The sequence below is a fragment of the Camelus ferus genome, chromosome 5 (genome assembly GCF_009834535.1).
Source record: "Camelus ferus isolate YT-003-E chromosome 5, BCGSAC_Cfer_1.0, whole genome shotgun sequence".
Taxonomy (NCBI): Eukaryota; Metazoa; Chordata; class Mammalia; order Artiodactyla; family Camelidae; genus Camelus; species Camelus ferus.
Window position 1 is genome coordinate 16,718,200 of NC_045700.1, and position 19,666 is coordinate 16,737,865.

Below are 19,666 nucleotides of genomic sequence, written 5' to 3' on the forward strand. Positions count from 1 at the left end.
ATGACCATACACAGCTCAGTCCCAGGAGAGCTCGCTTAATAATTAATAATGATAGTAGTGAACTATATGCCAAACACTGTTCTAAGTTAATGTGTATAACAAAATATTGTATTATAATCATCATGATATATGATGTATCTCTCTCACATAATAGTCACAATAATCCTGTGAGGAGGTACTGTTATTTCTCCTTCTTTTCAGGTGAAGAAACAAGGCGTAAAGCAGTCAGAATAGTTTCCCAGGGTCACAGAGCTAACAAATTGTGGAGCTGAGATTCAAAGCCAACAAATTTGACTCTGGAACCTACGCTGTTATCATCCTGGGAATTTCAAAGAGACTAAAGAAATGGCAATTGAAAAAGACACGTTTTACGGTCACAAACTCAAGTACCTCCAAGACAGTATTATCGGCACAGCATGTGGAGACTGGGGCGACCAGTACCCTCTAATACAGGGAGGGACAGAGGACAAGTCGAATAATTTAGAAGGTCTTCTGTAAATTACAGCAAAGAACTCATCTTACTTAAAAAGCAAAAGCGTGAAAAGTCAAGGGAACAAAGATTCCGGTAACACAAGGAAAAAGAGGATGGGAGCAAGAATGGACTGGTGGTGTTCACAGCAGCACAACTGACAATAGCCAAGACATGGAAGCAACCTAAATGTTCATTGGCAGGTGACCGGATAAAGAAGATGTGGGAGAGGTGTGTGTGTGTGGGTGTGTGTGTGTGTGTGTGGGTGTGGGTGGGTGTGTGTGGGGGTGTGAGTGTGTGTGTGTGTGTGTGACTACTCAGCCATAAAAAATAAAATGCTATTTGCAGCAACATGAATGACCTAGAGATTATCATACTAAGTAAAGCCAGAAAGAGAAAGAAAAATACCATGTGATATCACTTATATGTGGAATCTAAAAAATTACACAAATGAACTTATTTGTAAAACAGAAACAGACTCACAGATATAGAAAACAAATGTATGGTTACCAAAGGGGAAGAGGGGAGGTGAGGGATAAATTATAAATTTGGAATTAGCAGATGCAAAGTATTATATATAAAATAGATACTCAACAAGAACTTACTGTATGGCACAGGGAACTATATTCAGTATCTTGTAGTAACCCCTAGTGAGAAAGAATATGAAAAGGAGTGTATATATGTATAGCTGAATCACTCTACTGTACACCAGAAACTAACACAACGTTGTGAATCGACTATAGTTCAATTAAACAAAGAAATAAAAAGAATGGATTGGTGTGTGGGCTGATCGATGAATAGACGGATGGACGGACAAATGAACTTTTAAATACTCACTCCAGACTCAAGAAGAGGGAACAGAGAGACTATAAAGAGACATCCCATCTCTCCGACCATCCCCGAAGAGGTCTATCCAATGGCTGATAACACACAAGCCACTCTCAAAGGCCATGTAGGTACCTTGTTCTCATCACTGGGACCAAAGTTGCAGGGTAAGCTGTGCTGACAGCCTAGTTATGTAACATTCATTTGCAAGGGTTCTGCAGTCTGGAAGGAGATAAAAATCCACTTACATGTATTCCCTATGGGCAGAGTGTACAGCGGCCGCGTTGCTGTAACGCCACAGGACAATTGCTGACGACAGGACGTCAAGGATGGCATCAAACTAGGAGAAGAAGACACGGCATTAGTGGTTGTCCAGAGTTAATAGGACACAACTGTGAAGACACAAGGCAATTGTTCTGTGATTCTGAACATCTGAGAGAGTTACTCAGCGGACAGAGGCTCCCATCAGTACGGCACCAGCCACTCTTCACCCTCAAGGTGGGTCCTGGGAATTCTGAGCCAGGGCACCCCAGCACGCCTGCCGGTGCCAGGGTCACGGGTCCCTCCTGCTGCTCCTACAGCCTGAGAAACCACACTGTGTGGCGTGGTGGGCTCTGCCCCCGGGGCCCCTGGCTCCCAGCACTCTGGAGGGGGCAGTTACCCTATTCTGACACATGTGAAATTGGTCCCCAGGGCGGGTAAGATCATTTCAGTATTTTTCTGTACATCCCAAGTAAAAGACTCAGGGTGAGGATTCTGTGTTTCTGGCTCTTCGTGGGATTGTTCCACTGGGGTCCAAGGGTGAGGGTGGGGTCACCCAGGGGCTCCAGAAAGTGTGCCAACACTTTGAAATGGGATACAAAATTCAGCGCTCTTGTTTGAATGCACAAGTGAATGTGTGAGAGAGGGGGAAAAAGAGACAGAGGAAAGGAGGGAAAAGAGAGGAGCATGAGTGAGAGACAGCCGGGCAGGGAGGGAGGGGGAATGTGTGAGAAAGACTGTGTGAGTGTATGTGTACATGTGTGCATTTTTCTGGAGAGACAGTCCACACCTTTCAAAAGATTTATCTAAAAAGAATCTGCAAGCCCCAAAGCATTAAATTCTCACAATAATGGGAAGAAGTGGGTTTGGGAACAGGAGCACACATCCTTGGGTACAGGAAGCCCTAAAGCTTCACAGGAGGGCTGTTTAAAGGAGCTCTCTCTCTAGGAGTCACAGCACCACACCTCACTCTTCCTCTGGAAAATTATAAGCACCAGCACTCTCTTGAAGGGATGTGGGGAGACTTCACCCCAGTTTTCAGCATCTGAGACCCATTTTCTCTAACCAGTGCCCATTAGAAAGCAGGCTCAGAAGCAAGGTTACCCCTAGCCTGGCTATCGACCACCCAATCCTAGCACCAGGAGCCCCGATCTTAACCCACACCAGCAAGCACCTCGCTCCAGAGTGTGCCCATTTTCCAATCCACAACCCCAAGGGGGAAAAAACGGCTAAGACCCTAGAAGACCATCCTCTTAACCAGCTACAGAAAACATGGTTGCCCAGATCTGTTCTTGAGAATCACACAGTGTTCCGGCAGTTCATGTCTATTAAATTCTGGTTGTTTGTAGAAGCTACTTCTATAGAAGGTATGTTTGTCATGCCTGTCATCTGCTAACCACCCTCTTAACTAAGAGGCCAGTGTGAGGTCTGTGGGCTTGGGGAGAAACGTGCAAGACTTCATAAAAGTACATTTCCAGTTACTTACTGCAAACCCAAAAGCAGAGGCGCTGTACCTCATAACGGAGACAGCTAAAAAGAAAGAAAATATTATTCAGAATATTTTTAGACCCCATGGATATTTTCTCTCATTTGTGAGATTATTCAGATATTTGATATGGCCCTTTAAAACATCAATGGAAACGTTCCAAGAGAATCAAATTAAAGATTAACTGTACTTGTCAAATCTGGGAATTGAAAAAAGAGTGACGTGAATAGATCCCAGCCTCCATCTCCACCAACCTCCCTCCCCAGTGTGCTCTGAGGCACCGAAGGGCCAGCCTGAGAATGAAAATGTTTAAGCAGTTGTCAATCAAATGACTGCTGAGACTTTGAGAATTTGGCAAGTGGGACCTGAGAGCCGGAAACCATATTAAACTTTGAAAGTGAAAGTGCACTATCCAAACCGTTCCCGTAAAAGTAATTAGGAGTAATATCTACATGCCGACACCTTGCTGGCACAGGTGGACAGAAATTCTCGTGACCACCAGAGCTTAAAATCCAGTGTAGACTTCAATAAAACTATTTAGAAAAACAGTAACAAATCATCTTAGATTAAATGACAGATGTTTACAAAAGCAGATGCCACAATTATAATTAAAACATATTTCATCCATATTCAAAAATCTTTCAGGGGAGGAGGGTATAGCTCAGGGGTAGAGTGCATGCCTAGCGTGCACAATGTCCTCGGTTCAATTCCCAGTACGTCTGTTTAAATAATAAATAAACAAACCTAAATTACCTTCCCCCCATTAAAAACGAAAAAGACATGAAGACCGAGTTTATCAAATGAAACATTCATTTAAAAAAAATCTATCTTTCAGAGGGCAAGTCAATTGGGTAGCACTCTTGCCTAATTCTGTGATCTGTTCTGTGCCAAAGCAACGTCCAGCTTCAAAGATGGTTCTCAGTTTGACTTTCTAAAGGCAGATTTTCACATGAAAGCCATATTTAACCAGCTTATGTCCACTCACCAATAGAGAATGAAACCCAACCTAGTGGGTCAGCCAGGACTGTTCTGGGCACCAGTGTTTCAAGTGCTCACTCACAGAGGAAGAGAGGCGTGGACACAGGCACGGAGGCCACTACCTGTTTGGACTCTCACCCAGCTCAGCACATGTCCCTTCTCTGGGAGCTGCTCTCTGCCTTACCCATAAGGTCCAGGAATGGGCCCCAGATAGCCCCACTATGCCTTGTACCCTTGCCGCCAACCATAAGGGGGTCATCTGACCCAGTGGGACCCAAGCATATTTCATTTTCTGTGAATTAAGAATTGAGACTGAGCGTTACATTGATCAATTTATGCTTGGAATTGGAAACTTGGTACTGAAACCTGGAAACTTGGTACTGAAACTCGGAAACCCTGGACAGAGGGTTGGCCATCATTTGCTACACAGACAGAGGAGTAGAGACAAGCATGGGAGTAAACACAGCACTGGGACAAGAGAGAACCACTGGTTTCCCAAAGTTTCCAAGCCTTTCCTGAGCCTCAGCCACACTCAGGTGCTCGGGCTGTGTGAGGTGAGTGCCATCATGACACACCTGGCCTTCTGTGCTGGTGACATGAGCTGCTCCGGTCATCCTTGCTGTAGCTCTGACTGGCCCAGGGAGGAGGGCAGTGCCAGCCATGCAGGGACCCCTGCAGCATTACCAGGCAACACAGGTGTGCAAAGGGGCACCGGACCTTCCCAAAGAACTCAACTCACAGGCTGGCTGGGCATGTGCAAAAAAGGCAGCAGACCCCTCGCCAGTTCACCCTGAGCACTGAGATGCCCTCTAAGACACCAAGCCTGGCACACAATGAGGGCTCAGTAACTGTGAATTAAGCTTAATAAAATTTCATAGCAACAAACTGAAACGAGTATCTGGTTTTTCCCTTTACAGTTTTGTAGGATATCTTAACTGTGTGCTTTTTGTGGATACTTTTTTGGCAGTAACAGAAAACTTGTTAACTCCTATTAACTAAGCTTACACAGATACTCAATATGTGTCACAGATAAAGAGCTGCTGGGGCCGGACCTCGTGCTCCGTCTCCACCTGCACTGTCTGGACTGGGCAGCACAGAATGCATGGGGCAGCGGTGCTGGAGCAGGCAAGTAGTTAGGTGTGAGCAGAGAAAGCAGGGAATCGGCCAAACGGCAGGAAACCATACATCTTGCAAACAGTGGGGGTCCTTGGGCAGACACAGAGAAGCAGGAACCTCCAGACCGTTAGGAAATCACACGTTTTGGGTTGTCAAGTGTCCTGAAGGCAAGCAAAGAAAGGCAGGACAAGACAGGAATCTCCAGCATCCAAATGTAACCTTTCACATCTGACTTCCTCATCTGAGTTTCTCATCAAGACTAAACAAGGACAAAAACTCCCTGCTCCCCTCAGAAAGGTGAAGCTGGGATGAAGACCAGGAAAGACAACCCCAAACTCTTCCCCACCAATGAATATTCTGCCCATTGACTTTTACTCCCCCATATAACCAGCTTGCCAAAGAAACTTGGGGCAACTGCCCACCTGATCTGCCTGCTCTTCCCTTGAGAGCATACTATCTATTGCTTAATAAATCCTTGCTTTGCTTTGACCTCTGAGTCTCATTTCTAAATTCTTTCTTCAATGAGACCAGAACCTGCTTTCCAACAACAGCTGCAAAAGCACTGCACTGGCCATCACAGAACACCTCCTGCTTTCTAAGCAGTAAAGCATTACTTTAAACTGTTTTAATCAAGTTATTTGTTAATACCAGGCATTGAAAGAGTGGGCTACTGATTTCAAAGAAGTAGATGCCCACGTGATTTTATTAAGAACCTCAAGCAACCTTGTCTCAGAGACTCTTTGTTGGATTCAACAAAGGAGATGGTGGGATGGCCACTGAAAGGCAGGGTTTCCCTAACTCCATGGGTGTCAAGGTCCCTGGTTTCAAATACTCTCAGAATTATACTGGAAAACCCTGCTTGTGTGAGCTAAGCCTGCCCAGTGGATGCATGACTTAGAGCACAAGTGGAACAGGCCTGTTGTTCTATTCCCCATGTACCAAGTTAAAGGTGAGCACGAGGGCTCCAGGTTCACCTAGAGTCCTTAACAGAAGGGAGACACTGACATCCATCATTTACTTATAAGGTGGCTTCCTCACTGCGATGGAAAAGGCTAAGCTTGTGTGGGGAATCGAAGGTACACTAAAGGGTCCTCCTCACGGCCATAGGTTTTGGGAGCAACTCCCCAGTTTTCAAGACAAAATGCAGGCCGCATTGTGAGCTCCTGAAAGCTTCTGGCTAACAGCCAATGCCTAATACATACATGTCTATATTATGCCTCCGTTTCTGAAATCCATCTCTCTAGGCCAAATCACCTACATGAGCAGCCTGCAAATGCCCCGAGGAGTTCTCAGAAGCACGGTGGGGGCGGGCAAGCCAGGCACGCAAGCAAAACGTCACTCCCCATCTAAGGGACCTCGGGCCTCCCGGGCTTTTTGCTTGTCCTACACTCTACATTCATTTACATGTCAAGGGGGTAATGACAGCTACACTCCCAGAAGCACACATACAACAGAAGTCTTAAATAAATATTTACACAGGCCTGGTTAAAGACCAGACTGTCTTTAACTAAGTCCCACTCAAGCCAGAAATCACTTCAGCTGGAAACTTCAATTCAAACAGAAGGACAGCTGGAAAACGGAGGGGACCCAGGCAACCCATTGTCAAGGCAAAGCCACATGCAAATCACGCAGCTGAGTAAGCAGCAGGCTTGGAGGGAGCGTTGGGGAGGTGCAGACAGAGTGCCCTGGAAATACACAGGGAGGTCAGGAGCCAGCAAAGCAACAGTGGGTCAAGGCCGAGCGCCCCTCAAGGATGGAACAAAGAACTACGCCATTTCAACTGCGGGCGAAATTTATCCAACAATGAGGACCCATCTGTCATTCTCACCGAAGTCAGGCAATAATTATCTTCAGCCTTAGCACTCTTTAGCAACACCCCAGGCCCCGTAACAGCTCCAAGTTGCTAAATCATGTGCCCAGGAAAGCTCCATTAATAAATCAATCCCACTTTAATTAGACCACCTCTGTCACTCCGATGCCTAGCAACCACCTCACCCACAGCCACGTCACTAACTTGCCAACCCATCTCTCCATCATCCCCCTTCGTCATGCTGGCTCCAATCTCGGCGGCAGAACGGGTGGAGCTGAGGAGTCAAAATGAACTGATTAACGTTCTGACTCACTTCGACTACCTCCAACAGCTGGTAGACTTTCTCCCACTCAAACAAGAATATAACGTACTACAGAAACGAGGAATAGGATGTTGAATTCGCTCATCACTGAAGGAAAAGAGGGAGAAAAACAAATCAACAAAACTGCTTAGCCCGTTAAACTACTTCACCTTCGGCTGCAGTGCAGTAGCAGCTTTATATTTTATCTGTCTGGACCACAATTTGCTAAAAAGCTACCTGAGGATGAAATTCCAAAGCTCTTGTTTTGTAACCGAGCAGGACCCAATGGGGCCCTCCCCTGGCAGACCTCTCCCCCATATCCTCTGCTTTAGCTCCTCTCTGAAATACCGAGAAAAGCACCTGATGCACATTTGCTGAGTTGTTTAACAGATGTGGGGGGAAAAAAGCCCCCCACCAAATGGAAGATGTTAACTACTTGATGACCATGAGCACGTGGCCCCCAGACCTACTGGCTTCTAAGGATGGATGATGTTAACCCCTGTGACACCAAGCTGATACCAATCAGAAGATTGTGCCTGAGCTGATAACACACCCTGCAACGCCCCCTCCCTCACCTGGCCTTTAAAAGTACTTGGCTGAAACCTTTCAGGGAGTGCGAGGTTTTAGAGCAAGAGCTACGGGTCCTCCTTGTATTGGCGCCTTTACAATTGACGTTGAGTTTTCCTTCACCACAACCCAGTATCAAGTCTGGCTTAACTGCACGAGGGCGAGTGGACCCAACTTTGGTTCAATAACAGTTTGACCTATACAGTGTTTTTCAAAGATCAGAACTGGCTACCCACATTTTTAAGTAAAGAGACTTAACAAATTAGGGGGAAAAACGGAACACCTGAATTTTTGTCTTCTCTTGAAAACGAGAAGTCCGCCGATGCTGGGCCACCCCTTCCTTCCAGCGGCGTCTGGATGGGGCGTGTTCTTGGGAACCGCCTTTCCCACAGCATTGGACCCAGCTGGCCTCACTCACCTGCCTGGCCCCTCTGGGGACGTGGCCGACCCGGCAGGCTTGAGGGTGGGACTTCAGATGTAGCCCTGAGCAGCCTAATGGAAAGGACAGTTGTCTCATCTCCATAAACACAGTTCCCAGCAAAACGCCTGCTGAAAATTCATTGTGCTGCATATACAGTGGCCACGACGCTTCCTACTGTCACATCTGGCTCAGCAAATTACAAAAAGCTGCACCATCCTATGAGAGCTCTTCATCAGCCCAGAAAGGCTGTGGGCACTGTCCACCCAAGCCTCCGGGTCTGTCTGTGGACAGGGAAGCCTTGGCCAAGACCTCAGGGATGATCATGAGTTTCTCTTTCTCATGACCAAGAAGTGGCTATACAGCCCCTCCCCCATCCCACACCCACAATAACCTGTGACCCACAGCAAGAGCGGGAATGGAAAGGTTAGAAAACACAGCTCTTGAGCTACTGCTACGGGGAGGGCAGCATCCTGTGATGGTGACCTGGGCAACTTTGCAACGAAAGACGCACTTGAATTCTGGTTTATAACAATAGGAAACAACTCCCAAAGCGTCTTGCTTGGATCCCACCCCCCACATCCGCCTAACCAACCCTCTGCCTCCCCACTCTCGACATGTAGCCAGCGCGGGTCTACCTGTCACACTCCCAGTAGACCTAGGTCCTTGTGATGGATGAGCCCCACGTGCTGACCTCCCCCCTACAGCCACACCCACTCACTGACCTCCCCAAAGCCAGTCACATACCTGCCAGCCAGGGCTCTAGCTCCGACCTCTGCCTGCGTTACCCAACCAAATTCGGGTCTGCTCGCCTGTGCGCATGCGTAGCTGAGCACGTGCATAGCACAGCCAATCAACCAACTTCCGGTTGTGGTGAAGCAAAGGGCAGCTTATTGTAAAGGCACCCATACCAGGACAGGTGGCTTGTGCTTTAAACCCCCAAACTCCCCAAAAGGGTTTCAACAAGGTATTTCTAAACGCCAGGTGTGAGACCGGTGTCCCTGGGTATGTGATAAGCTCGTGCACAATTCTCTGATTGGTTGATGGTGAAGTAAGAGGGAGGGGTCACGGGGTTAACATCATTAATCCTGAGAGGCCAGTAGGTCTGGGGGCCAGGTGCTCATGATCATCAAGTAGTTAACATCTTCCATTTGGTGAGGGGCTTTTTTTACATCTGTAAAACAACTCAGGAAATGTGCATCAGATACTATTATGGGGGAGGGTATAGCTCAGTGGTAGAATGCATGCCTAGCATGCATGAAGTCCTGGGTTCAATCCCCAGCACCTCCACTAAATAAATAAATAAACCTAATTACCTCCCCCTCTAGGGGAAAAAAAAAAAAAACAGATACTATTAACTGGGTACTTCAGAAAGGAGCTGAAGCAGAGGACATGGGCAAGGGATCTGCCCCCGGGGAAGGCTCCAGTAGGGTTCTGCTCAGTTATACCTAGAACATCCTTACCCCAGCATCCAACTGGCCCACTCCCATATCACCTTCAGGTGTCTGCTCAGAGCTCACCTCATAGGCCTGTCCTGGCCACCCTACTTAATATTGCTGCCTCCCCCCTACCCAACCCCGTACCTTGAGCTACAATTCCTTTATCTGGAGTGCATACACCATTGTGTGGTAGAACACTGTGCACCATCTGCCCCCTCCACCCGTTAGAATGTAAGCATGACAAAGGCCTTGGGCTTTTCTGCTTTGTTCCCTGGTGTCTCTCACAAGCCTGCATCAGAGCCTGATCACATGAAAGCACTCAGCTTGATTGATTGATTGATTGATTGACTGACTGACTGACTGACTGACTGACTGAAATGAAACCTTCCCGTAGCTCCAAACTTTAGAGAACAGTCTTCAGGGAGAAGCAGATAGGACTAGAGTTCAACATACCCTGATGTGTGACTGGGTAACCATTCCCTGAGCAAACAGAGAGGCAGCCAGCACTGCATAGGGCATCACAGAGAAAGCACCCTCTGGAATGCCCACTCTCTTAAGGAGAACTTAGAGCATCTGCAAACGACAAAGACCTAGGACTATGGGAAGATTAAGAACAGCCTTGAACTCTCTCTCTCTCACTTTCACTCTGCTTTAGCTCGCTCTTGAATTCTTTCCTGCAAGAAGTCAAGGACCATCACTTGGCAGCCTGTCCCGGGGACCCACCTAAGACCTGGACCATCCTCTCACCCCATTTCCCTGCAACAGAAGCACAGTTACCCAACTTTGATGAATGTTTATGGACTTCCTTCAGTGGAGTAAATGATCCACCCTCACTTGTTGCTACATTCATTCCAAAGACCTCACTCTTCAGAACTAAGGGTAGGAGCCAGCTTCCCGCTGAACGTCAGCTGCACATTTCTAACAATCTCCCTCATGTATAATTTTACTCCTCCCTGTGCTGTGGTCACTGTGATGCCAGCACAGCTCTTGAGAAAGTCGCCTATTGCCTTTGGGTGGCGGGCCTGACCAGGGGTCCTCAGACCTCACTCAGCCCCTGTCCTGCAACCCTCCCTGTCCAGGCCAACGAGAGTAGCCTGAGCATCCCCATCACTCTTTCATTCAATCAGCAAAAGCTTCCCGAACATCTACTACGTGCCACACACCCTTGTGAGGAGCTGGGGATACAGCCCAACGATATGATGAAAGTATGCCTCTAAAAGCCCTAACTAGCCCTTAATCCCAGAAGGCTGGTACTTTCATCTTGTAATTAAAGCATTTATGGAACAGAGAGAGATGGGGTGAATTTTATAAAACAGAACCCTCACAGTTTGTCTTCCTTAGCCTTCTGTTCTGAACAGAGTGGCTGGGAATTTGAACCCTGAAAGCTCATTCTCCGTCCATTATTTCTGGCTTAGCTCAGTGTTTCTCCTCTGGCTCCCAAAGCCCCTGCTGCCCTCACCTGTCACCACACAGAAACGAACCTTGTGTCTTCTCCAACCAGCCTATGAAAACCTGAAGTCAGAGGTTAGTTACGTAGTATTCAACTCCCTGTCCCCTGGGCCTATGAAAGCACCAGCACACAGTTGGTGCTCAATAAATGCTTATTGAGCAGTCAATGCTGGAGAAATCTCTAAATCCTAAAAAGGCTGTCTGGTTTTTATTTTAACATGCAATAATGAATTCATACCAGAACTGAAAGCTAACGCCATGGGCAGCTAGAGCAAGCAATGGCGTAGCTGTCGCCGCCCTGTCAGGTGGCTAAGATGGCCCTTACCATACCACCCACCCTGATGCCTTTGGTTCAAAGAGGTGCTAAAGGAACTTATTTAAAAAACAGAACATACTGTGAGGAAGAGGATTACACTGAACAGGACTTCAAACACTTGACTTCAAGAAATGGTGCTGAATAAATAGTTATTCATTTGGGCTGAATCAAAGTCATTAAAAAATCATTAACATTATCACTCAGAGAATAAAAGTTAAACATGGTAGAATAAAGGCCTTTTCTCCTCACCCTCCTTACCATTCTCCTCAATAAAACCCACCAAAGCAACAAGAAGCATGGAAAACTACAGAAAGAATATAATGATCAAAGAAACTAGGAAATGGCTAACCTCAAACCCCAAATTTAAAGTGTATCTACCAAATACATTAAAATTCACATGACACAGAGGGAATATGCTGCGAGTTGATAACATACATGAATCAAATCTCATGCAGAGCTCAGAGTTTTCTGTAACTCAAGAGTAGACTCATCAAAAGCCCCAACAGTGACGGCTTATGTGCAACAGCCAGTTAGTGGGTTAGCCGCAGCATCCACTCCCAAACCCTTACCCCATATTCCACACGCTGGAGAGTAAGGGAGGTGAAACCGAAGGAGTGACTGCCCAGACAGCCACTGGTGCAAGACTCAGGAAACAACCCACAGGGTCAACAGTAGTATGGGCACATCAGTGGTATATTTATCCAATGGAATACTACACAACAGTGACAATAAACGAATTATTGCTACTTGCAACTACGTGTATGAATCTCAACAAATAATAAGGAGGAAAGGGAGGCAAACAAAAAAACATTCATTGGACAGATAATTTATTATTCTGTTTGCATATTGTTCAAAAACAGACAAAGCAACGTCTGGTGGTAGAATTCAGGGCAGTGGTTACCTCTGGGGCAGGGAGTAGCCACCGGGAGATGGGTGGGAGAAGGGATTCTCAGGTGAAAAGATGAGTGGGCATGAGTGGTGGTTACACAGGTGTGTTCATTTTAACTTGAAGACTCATCAACTGGTATAATTTTCATCTGGACACTCTTTTGTATGTCTATTAATACTTTAATTTGTCAAAAGAATACTTACAAATAAGCATTTAGAAAAAGTAAGAGCCTAAAAGATAAGTGAAGAAAGGACATAAACAAGTAATTTCAGAAAATAGAGAATCCAAAACAACCAGTCAGTGTTAAGACAGCAAAACTGAATAAAAGAAAACAGTTCCATTACACCTATAAGAACAGCAAAAATAAAAGGATTTTTAAAATGCTGGGTGTTGGTGAGGGCTCGGGGATGTAAATCGTCTCATCCAGTGTCAGTGGGGAAAGCTCTCTGATGGGAAACTTGGTAATGTTTAGCAGAATGTAAGATGCACATTCACTGAATCCAGCAGTTCTACTCTGAGAAATACATTCTATGCTTGTACTGACACAAGTGCGGGTAGCATACATACAAGAGTGTTTATGACAGACATGTAACAGCAAAACATTAATAACCACTGAGGCATCCACTTGTAAGGGAGTGATTTAATAAATTATCACACATCCATACTGTGAGACGGTATCATTAAGCTTTTGGAAAAGATTTATATTGCTGCAAAATGTAGCGAAGTAACTAACAGTGATTTTTATTAAAACTTGTGTGCATGTGCATGTGTGTGCGTGTGCATGTACGTGCAGAAATAAATGCATGTATCTGCAGAGAAGATATCAGAGAAGTTAAACAACAAACTGTGGGTGATGATGATGACTTCACACAGGTACAGGGAGTGTGAGGTTCAAAGGATGCTCTCATCCCACTGTGTATCGTATAGCTTTCATGTGCTCTGGTTTCCTTACTCTCTGTATGTACCTGCATGTATTTCCAAGGTGGAGATAGAGGTTCAGGCACCGCAACCAAAGAAAGAAGCCTAGCCACTTCTGATACGGCCACTGCAAAGCAGTTATTACACAGTTGCTTGCCATCATAGACTTAAACCAGATTTGGCCGAAAAGGGCTTGTGCAGATGGAGATGAAAGTTGCCAGACTTCAACATTTCAGACTAACTGGGCCTACTCTTCAGTTAAAAATCACCGAGATCCACTCTTTGTCAATATCCACAAAGTAAAACTGAAATAAAGGGCAGAGACTGCCGCAAATTAACAGCCCTAAGATAGCACCCTTCTCCGCTGCAACAGAACGTTGCCTGCCTGGTTGGGGATAATGCTGATGGAGCATCAAGAGGAGGATGAACAAAAGCAGACACCCTCAGCGGTACAACTGTCCTGGACACTCACTTTGTGTCCTAGACACAAAGGCCAGAGAACATATTTTGCAGTAGCCAAAAAGGTCAGGCCTCCACTTGGCTACACTGCCCACTCTGTTCGGGGCTGAAAACGTACACGTTCTCTTATGTAAAAGTCACCATCATATGTGAAGTAGTTAACTGCATAAGCTTAGCATTCTTATCACTTGTAAGAATAAAACTAGATCCAAATAAGATTTATAATAGAATAAGGCAATTCACTCAACAAATGGGATCCACTTTACAACATTTGGAAGCTTGTGTTATCAGATATATTTCAGGGTGGCCCAGATCTTTCGTGTCTCAGGCAAGTAACACCAGCTTTCAGTCACCATCGCCTCCAAAAAGGTAGAAAAAAGAACAAAGAAATCTTAAGTTTGGTTTCTAAGTCCTCAAGGGCACCAGCTATGCACGTGCTGCAGGAGAATTCGAAAGTGAGGAGGAGAATGACAAGCATCAGCAGATGCATCGCACGATCAACACAGCTTCACAGGAGAAGCCTGGCGTCAGTCACCAGGACAAACATGGAAGATACAACCCTTGAACGTACATCACACACACTCCACGATGACACTTCGCCAAAGACCCATCGTGCAGCGGGTGACCCTGAGACAAACAGCCTGAGCTGAATTCACATGGGATTTTATAGATGGGGAGCTGTGTTTTTGACATTTCACACAAACCAGGACAATCTCCCAGTGATATCGAGCTATAAACCAAAGATAAATCAGTGCTGATGCCCCCAAAAGAAAGTAAAATACGGAGTCATGGTTTTTTTGATCCTGTGATAATAATTCCTCCCTGATAGGATCAGCTGTATCTCTGGTAAGTAACTCAGAACTAGATATCAGGACAGTGAATTAAACATTTCCAACTCTTAACCACAGTTTGCCCCTCTACTTCAAGAGTCTTCAAAATGAATTCCTTAGGCTCTGTAGGGCCGAGGAGATGGGAGGGGAGGAAGGGAGGAGAGAGACAGAGGCGTAGACTAGGCGGGCAGCAGCCAAGCCCTGCCAGGGAGTGACCCTCTGTGAAAAACCACATCTCTTTGCTACCTGGCTCCTCAGGAATCAAGAAGCAGCACAGAATGAAAATCAGGGAAGAAAGGAACAAGAGCAAGGATGAATATTAGCATCTTCAAACTGAACCCCATCTAATATGCATGTTTATTTCTTAGAATTGTAATTAAATTGTGTAATAAATGTTTTCCATTTCATGGGTACACTGAACATTTGGATGACTGATGAGCAGTTACGTGAATTTTTTTAAGCAAATGTAGTTTATTTACTAAAGCAGCAAACAAATACTAAACATAAATAGAACTAAAAAAATAAAAATAAAAATATCTTGTAATAACCTATAATGAAAAAGAATATGAAAAAGAGCATATATATATATGACTGAATCACTATGCTGTGCCCCAGAAACTAACACAACATTGTCAATCAACTATACTTCAATTTTTAAAAAGAGTTAATTTAAAAGAACACTTGAAAAACACTTACACATATGAAGGTTCCTTAAGCACATTAGTAAGGGGGCTGGTCTTCACGCTGTTGCCAGAGAATAGGTTCCTGCCTCACACGGGAAAGAATTCAAGAGCGAGGCACAGTAAATTTAGAGAGAGACACACTCCATAGACAGAGTGTGTCCATCTCACTCAGAAGGGAGAGTGGCTTAGGAGACACACTCCGTAGGCAGAATGTGGGCCATCTCAAAAGGTGAGAGGGAGAGAGGCTGAAAGGTGTAGGGTGTTTAGTTTAAAGTAAAAGTACATACACTCTCCACAGACAGACTGCGGACCATCTCAGAAGGCAAGAGAGAGAGCAAACACCAGGTGCAGGATCGTTAGGTTTTATGGGCCAGGTAATTTCATAGACTAACAAGTAGAAGGATTATTCCAACTATTCTGGGGAACAGGCAGGGGTTTCCAGGAAATGGGCCCCCCCCACCCACTTTTTGACCTTTCATGGTCAGCCTAGGAACTGTCATGGCACCCACGGGTGAGCCATGAGGCTCAAGGTCTACTGGAAGTCAAACCTTCTGCCATCTTGGTTCTAACCAGTTTGTCCTGTCCTCCATTGTGCATTCATTTAATGGTTGTGCCCTGCCCCCTTCCCTCCTGTCTCAATACTACATACCATCCTCTATAGGTAAGACCGGTGTTCTAGCCACAATCATATGCCCAGATGAAGCCTCTAATATAATTATTACCTGTCAGAGAAAATAGGACATATTCTGTTTCCATACTCAGAGCTGGTCCCCAAAGACACCCATCAACTACCACCAGCCCAGGGGACCCACGACACTCAACTTGGTGGACACCGTGGAAAATTTTTTCTGGGACACACGTATACTAGACAGTTGTTTTTCCTCATTCTGCTTTCTTCCTTGTTCTGGTAAAAGAAATCTTTTCCTTTCAGGGGTCTGTCCCTTTTCAGGAGGGTAGTTGATATTAAGATGGCCCTGCCTTCAGGGATTACTCAAGGCCACCACATACTGGAGAGCCAGACTGAGGATGAGAAAAGGAGAAGGAAGAGAAAAGGAAAGAGGCAGGAGGAAGGAGAGAAACAGGATTCTGGCAACATCACTTGAAGCCATGGATCCAGCCAATGGCACTGGGTGACAAGTTCTCATTTATTCTGCTTAAACGAGTATGAGGGATGTCTAACACCTGTAACTGGAATACCCCTGACGGCTACAACACACGAACATCTTTTTCAATCAGAACACTCAGTGCAAAACACAACTTCCCCACTCATGTTGGCTTCACTTCAAAGATAAATTAGGAACCGATTCACATGAGGATTTCTGCAAACAATAACCTCCCCTCAAATTACAAATTGCTTCAGTCTTAAGAATCCAATTATATCCAATTCAACAACAAAGAAGGACACACCAATACATGAAACACGAAGCCAGCAGAATCACTGTGGAGATGGCACTGCCTAATTACGTGGCACTTGTGGTGACACTTTCTCACCTGCATTTATTTTCTAATGACCAACCACGCTATGGTTTAACCACAGAACGGGGGGATTTTTGCCAGCTCACCCCCACGTGCCTCCACCATGACCTTTTCTCACTACCAAGTTAAGGGATGGGGAAGCCCAAGGTATGGAAATTATTTTTACTCAGGAAAAAAAAAATCCAAAGAATTCTACTGTATAGATGTTCCAAGTGTTTCAGAGGACCGATGTCACCAGCGCTGGCGATTCACCAGGAGGGCTCACGGGAATCAGCACTTAGTCACATCCACAGCTAAGACTTATTACAGCAGAAGGACACACAGCCCAATCGGCAAAGGGAAAAAGTGCTAGGAGCAAAGTCCAGAGGAGACGAGCACAAGCTTCCGAGGGGAGTGGAGAAGGATGTGCTTAATTCCTCTGGCAACAAGTTGGGACAACACGTGGAAAGCGCTGTCTCCCGGGGAAGCTCCTTAAAGACTCAGCCCCCGGGGATTTTATCGGGGGCTCCTTGTGTAAGTACTTTCTGTCTAACAGACACCAAATTCCCAGATTCCCAGCAGGCAAGGAGGTGTTCAGCGTAAACCACACTGTTGGTACACACAGTTTGGGCTCTGTGAGCCACTCTGGTCATTGAGAGAAAGTGTCACATCTGTGCTTCGGCAGCCAAGTTCCCACATGCCACCGAAGGGCCAGCCTTGCAGGCAGGCTCCCCTAGGACAGCAGTGGCACGCCTGCTACATTAACAGTTTCTGCACAGGACCAATGCTTAATCCTCACACTAAAGTGAGAACGGAGCCCCGAATCATGAAGTGGCTCACCCAAAATCACAGAGCCAAGATAGAACTGGCACCCAGGTCTCCAGATTCGCAGAGACAGGAAGATACAGTCACCCCCACCCTCAGCCTACAGACACGCATTTTCCAGAGAGGATCACTTCAGAGCGCAGACAGCAAAGGGAAAAGATGCAAAGACAGCTTCGATTCCCCAGCCACAAATTCTCCGTGGCAACATTAATTATATCCATCACTTGCAAGTTTTGCTGATGGAATAAATACAATTTTTTAATATTCTACCACTAACCCTCCTCTTAGAAAAAGATACCTGTCTGACTCAGTTTAATTACATTTGAAAATATCAAGCTCATTACCACTTTAATTAAAATCATACATTTTCACTTAAAGCTGGAAGAGTCCTCAGAGATGGCCTGTCTAGTCCAGCATCTTTATTTAACAGGAAAAGTGCTGGGTCCAGCGAGGCAGGCAACTTGACAAAGGCCCCATCAGCAACGTGTCTAAAAGCCAAGACCAGAATCCTCTTCTCCTGGCTCTGAGTCACATGTCCTTCTTGCTATCCTACCAGCCCAAGCTCATAGCTCAGAAGAGCATATATGTTTATTACAGGCCCTTAAGTGCTTACTGATCTGCAATAAATTCCTCCTCATGACCTGTGCAAGGAAATCAGTGTAGCCCAGCAAAGAGCCAGTATTCCCCAGTAATTAGCCAGTAATTAGAAAACTAATAAAAATCACTGCTGCACCAGAGGCGGTTTTATGACATTTAGATGCTGTTTATATGCATTTCCTTTTAAATATTCATGATTACCTAGAAGTACCACACAGTGCTGAATCTGCAAAGATTCAACAGGCCGATGACATCCATGCCCACAAAGGAAGGCACTGGACCGACCCACCACCACAAGGGGCCGTCCACACCCTGGCTAGCTCCCGAGCAAGCCCTGTGTGTGCTGATGAAAGGTCGCCAGGGGCTAGTCGGGAACAGAGGAAACAGAGACTTCAGGCTCCTTAGCACGTCATCATTATTACACCACAAAAGGCACAAGAAAACAGAAAACGGGTCATTTCTCTACAGAACAGATTCTCATTGTGTGCAATACAGCAACCAGGAAAACCCAAACGATGAGAATGCTTCCATATTCTGATGTGAAATACGTATCAAATTAAAAAAAAAAAAACTAATGAGTAGAAGGGGCTCGGTCTAGAAAATGACATTCACGGTGTATCACAAAGGTGCTTCTCACCTGGTGGCACTGTTGCATCCTCCCCCCGCCCTTCTCCAGGGACACGTGACAATGTCTAGAGACACTGTCTGTGGTTATAGGCGACTGGCACCTTGGGAATAGAGGCCAGGGACGCTGCCAAACATCCTAGAAGGCACAGGGCAGCCCCCACAACAAAAATCACTAGGGCCAAAGAAGGATAGTGCCAAGGTTGAGAAACCTTGCTCTGAAGAGACAAAAGCCAATTCATAGTTCTTGACGGTGCGTAGATGGATTGATTCTGAGAATTCTGTGCTGCTGCAGCGTTAAGTATGATGATATAAAAAGATAAATTCAATTTAAACATCCAAACGAAAGTAAAACGTAATTTAATTAACCAGAGGACTCCCGTTGCAACAAATATCTAGATAGCATTTTAGTTTTTTATTTCACTGTTTTAAGGTTTGTGTCCTTTCCTTCTGCAAAACCTGAAATGTTTTTCGGTAGAAGTTGGTCCTTCTACTTGGGATGCCAGCTGCAGCTCTGGGGGTTAAGACCCTCAGGTGAACTGGAATAGGCACCCACAGCCAAGAGCCGGCCCAGGCAGCCATCATCTGCCATGTGGCCTGCACGCTGAAGCCTCCAACTACTGCCCAGCAGTTCATATTTTTAATTACACTTCTAAGGGTTTAGAGTAAAATTTCCTAAACCACTATGAAAACACCGTAAATCAAGACAGAGTTCGGAGAAATAAAATGCATACTGCCGAGCAGTCAAGAAGTAGCAGATCCTGGTAACTGAGGAGACAGAGTGGGTGAATACAATGAAAATAAGTAAGATCTCCCTTGTTGTGTGTTCATAGTGGGGAGAAAACATGGCCAAGCATTAAGAGAGTAAAACAGGGCCAGCTACAGACTATATACCAAAGATCTAGGAAGTTATGTCCAAGGATCACCTTCCCCAAAATTGTTTAGTACTTG

The 19,666-nt window shown here is 45.6% G+C and overlaps 1 protein-coding gene across 2 annotated transcripts in view; it reads right to left on the reverse strand.

The window, feature by feature from the left end:
- The window catches only part of TMEM163 (transmembrane protein 163), a 207,530-nt gene that overhangs the window by 81,286 nt on the left and 106,578 nt on the right, over nucleotides 1-19,666 (reverse strand). For both annotated transcript variants that reach the window (XR_004319799.1, XM_032479346.1), the window contains exons 3-4: nucleotides 3,042-3,085; nucleotides 1,543-1,634 (exon numbers count right to left, since the gene is read on the reverse strand). Coding sequence is in view for 1 of the 2 variants with exons in the window: in XM_032479346.1 (XP_032335237.1) it covers nucleotides 1,543-1,634; nucleotides 3,042-3,085 (136 nt within the window). In the remaining variant the exon portion in view is untranslated. The remainder of the gene's footprint in view (nucleotides 1-1,542; nucleotides 1,635-3,041; nucleotides 3,086-19,666) is intronic.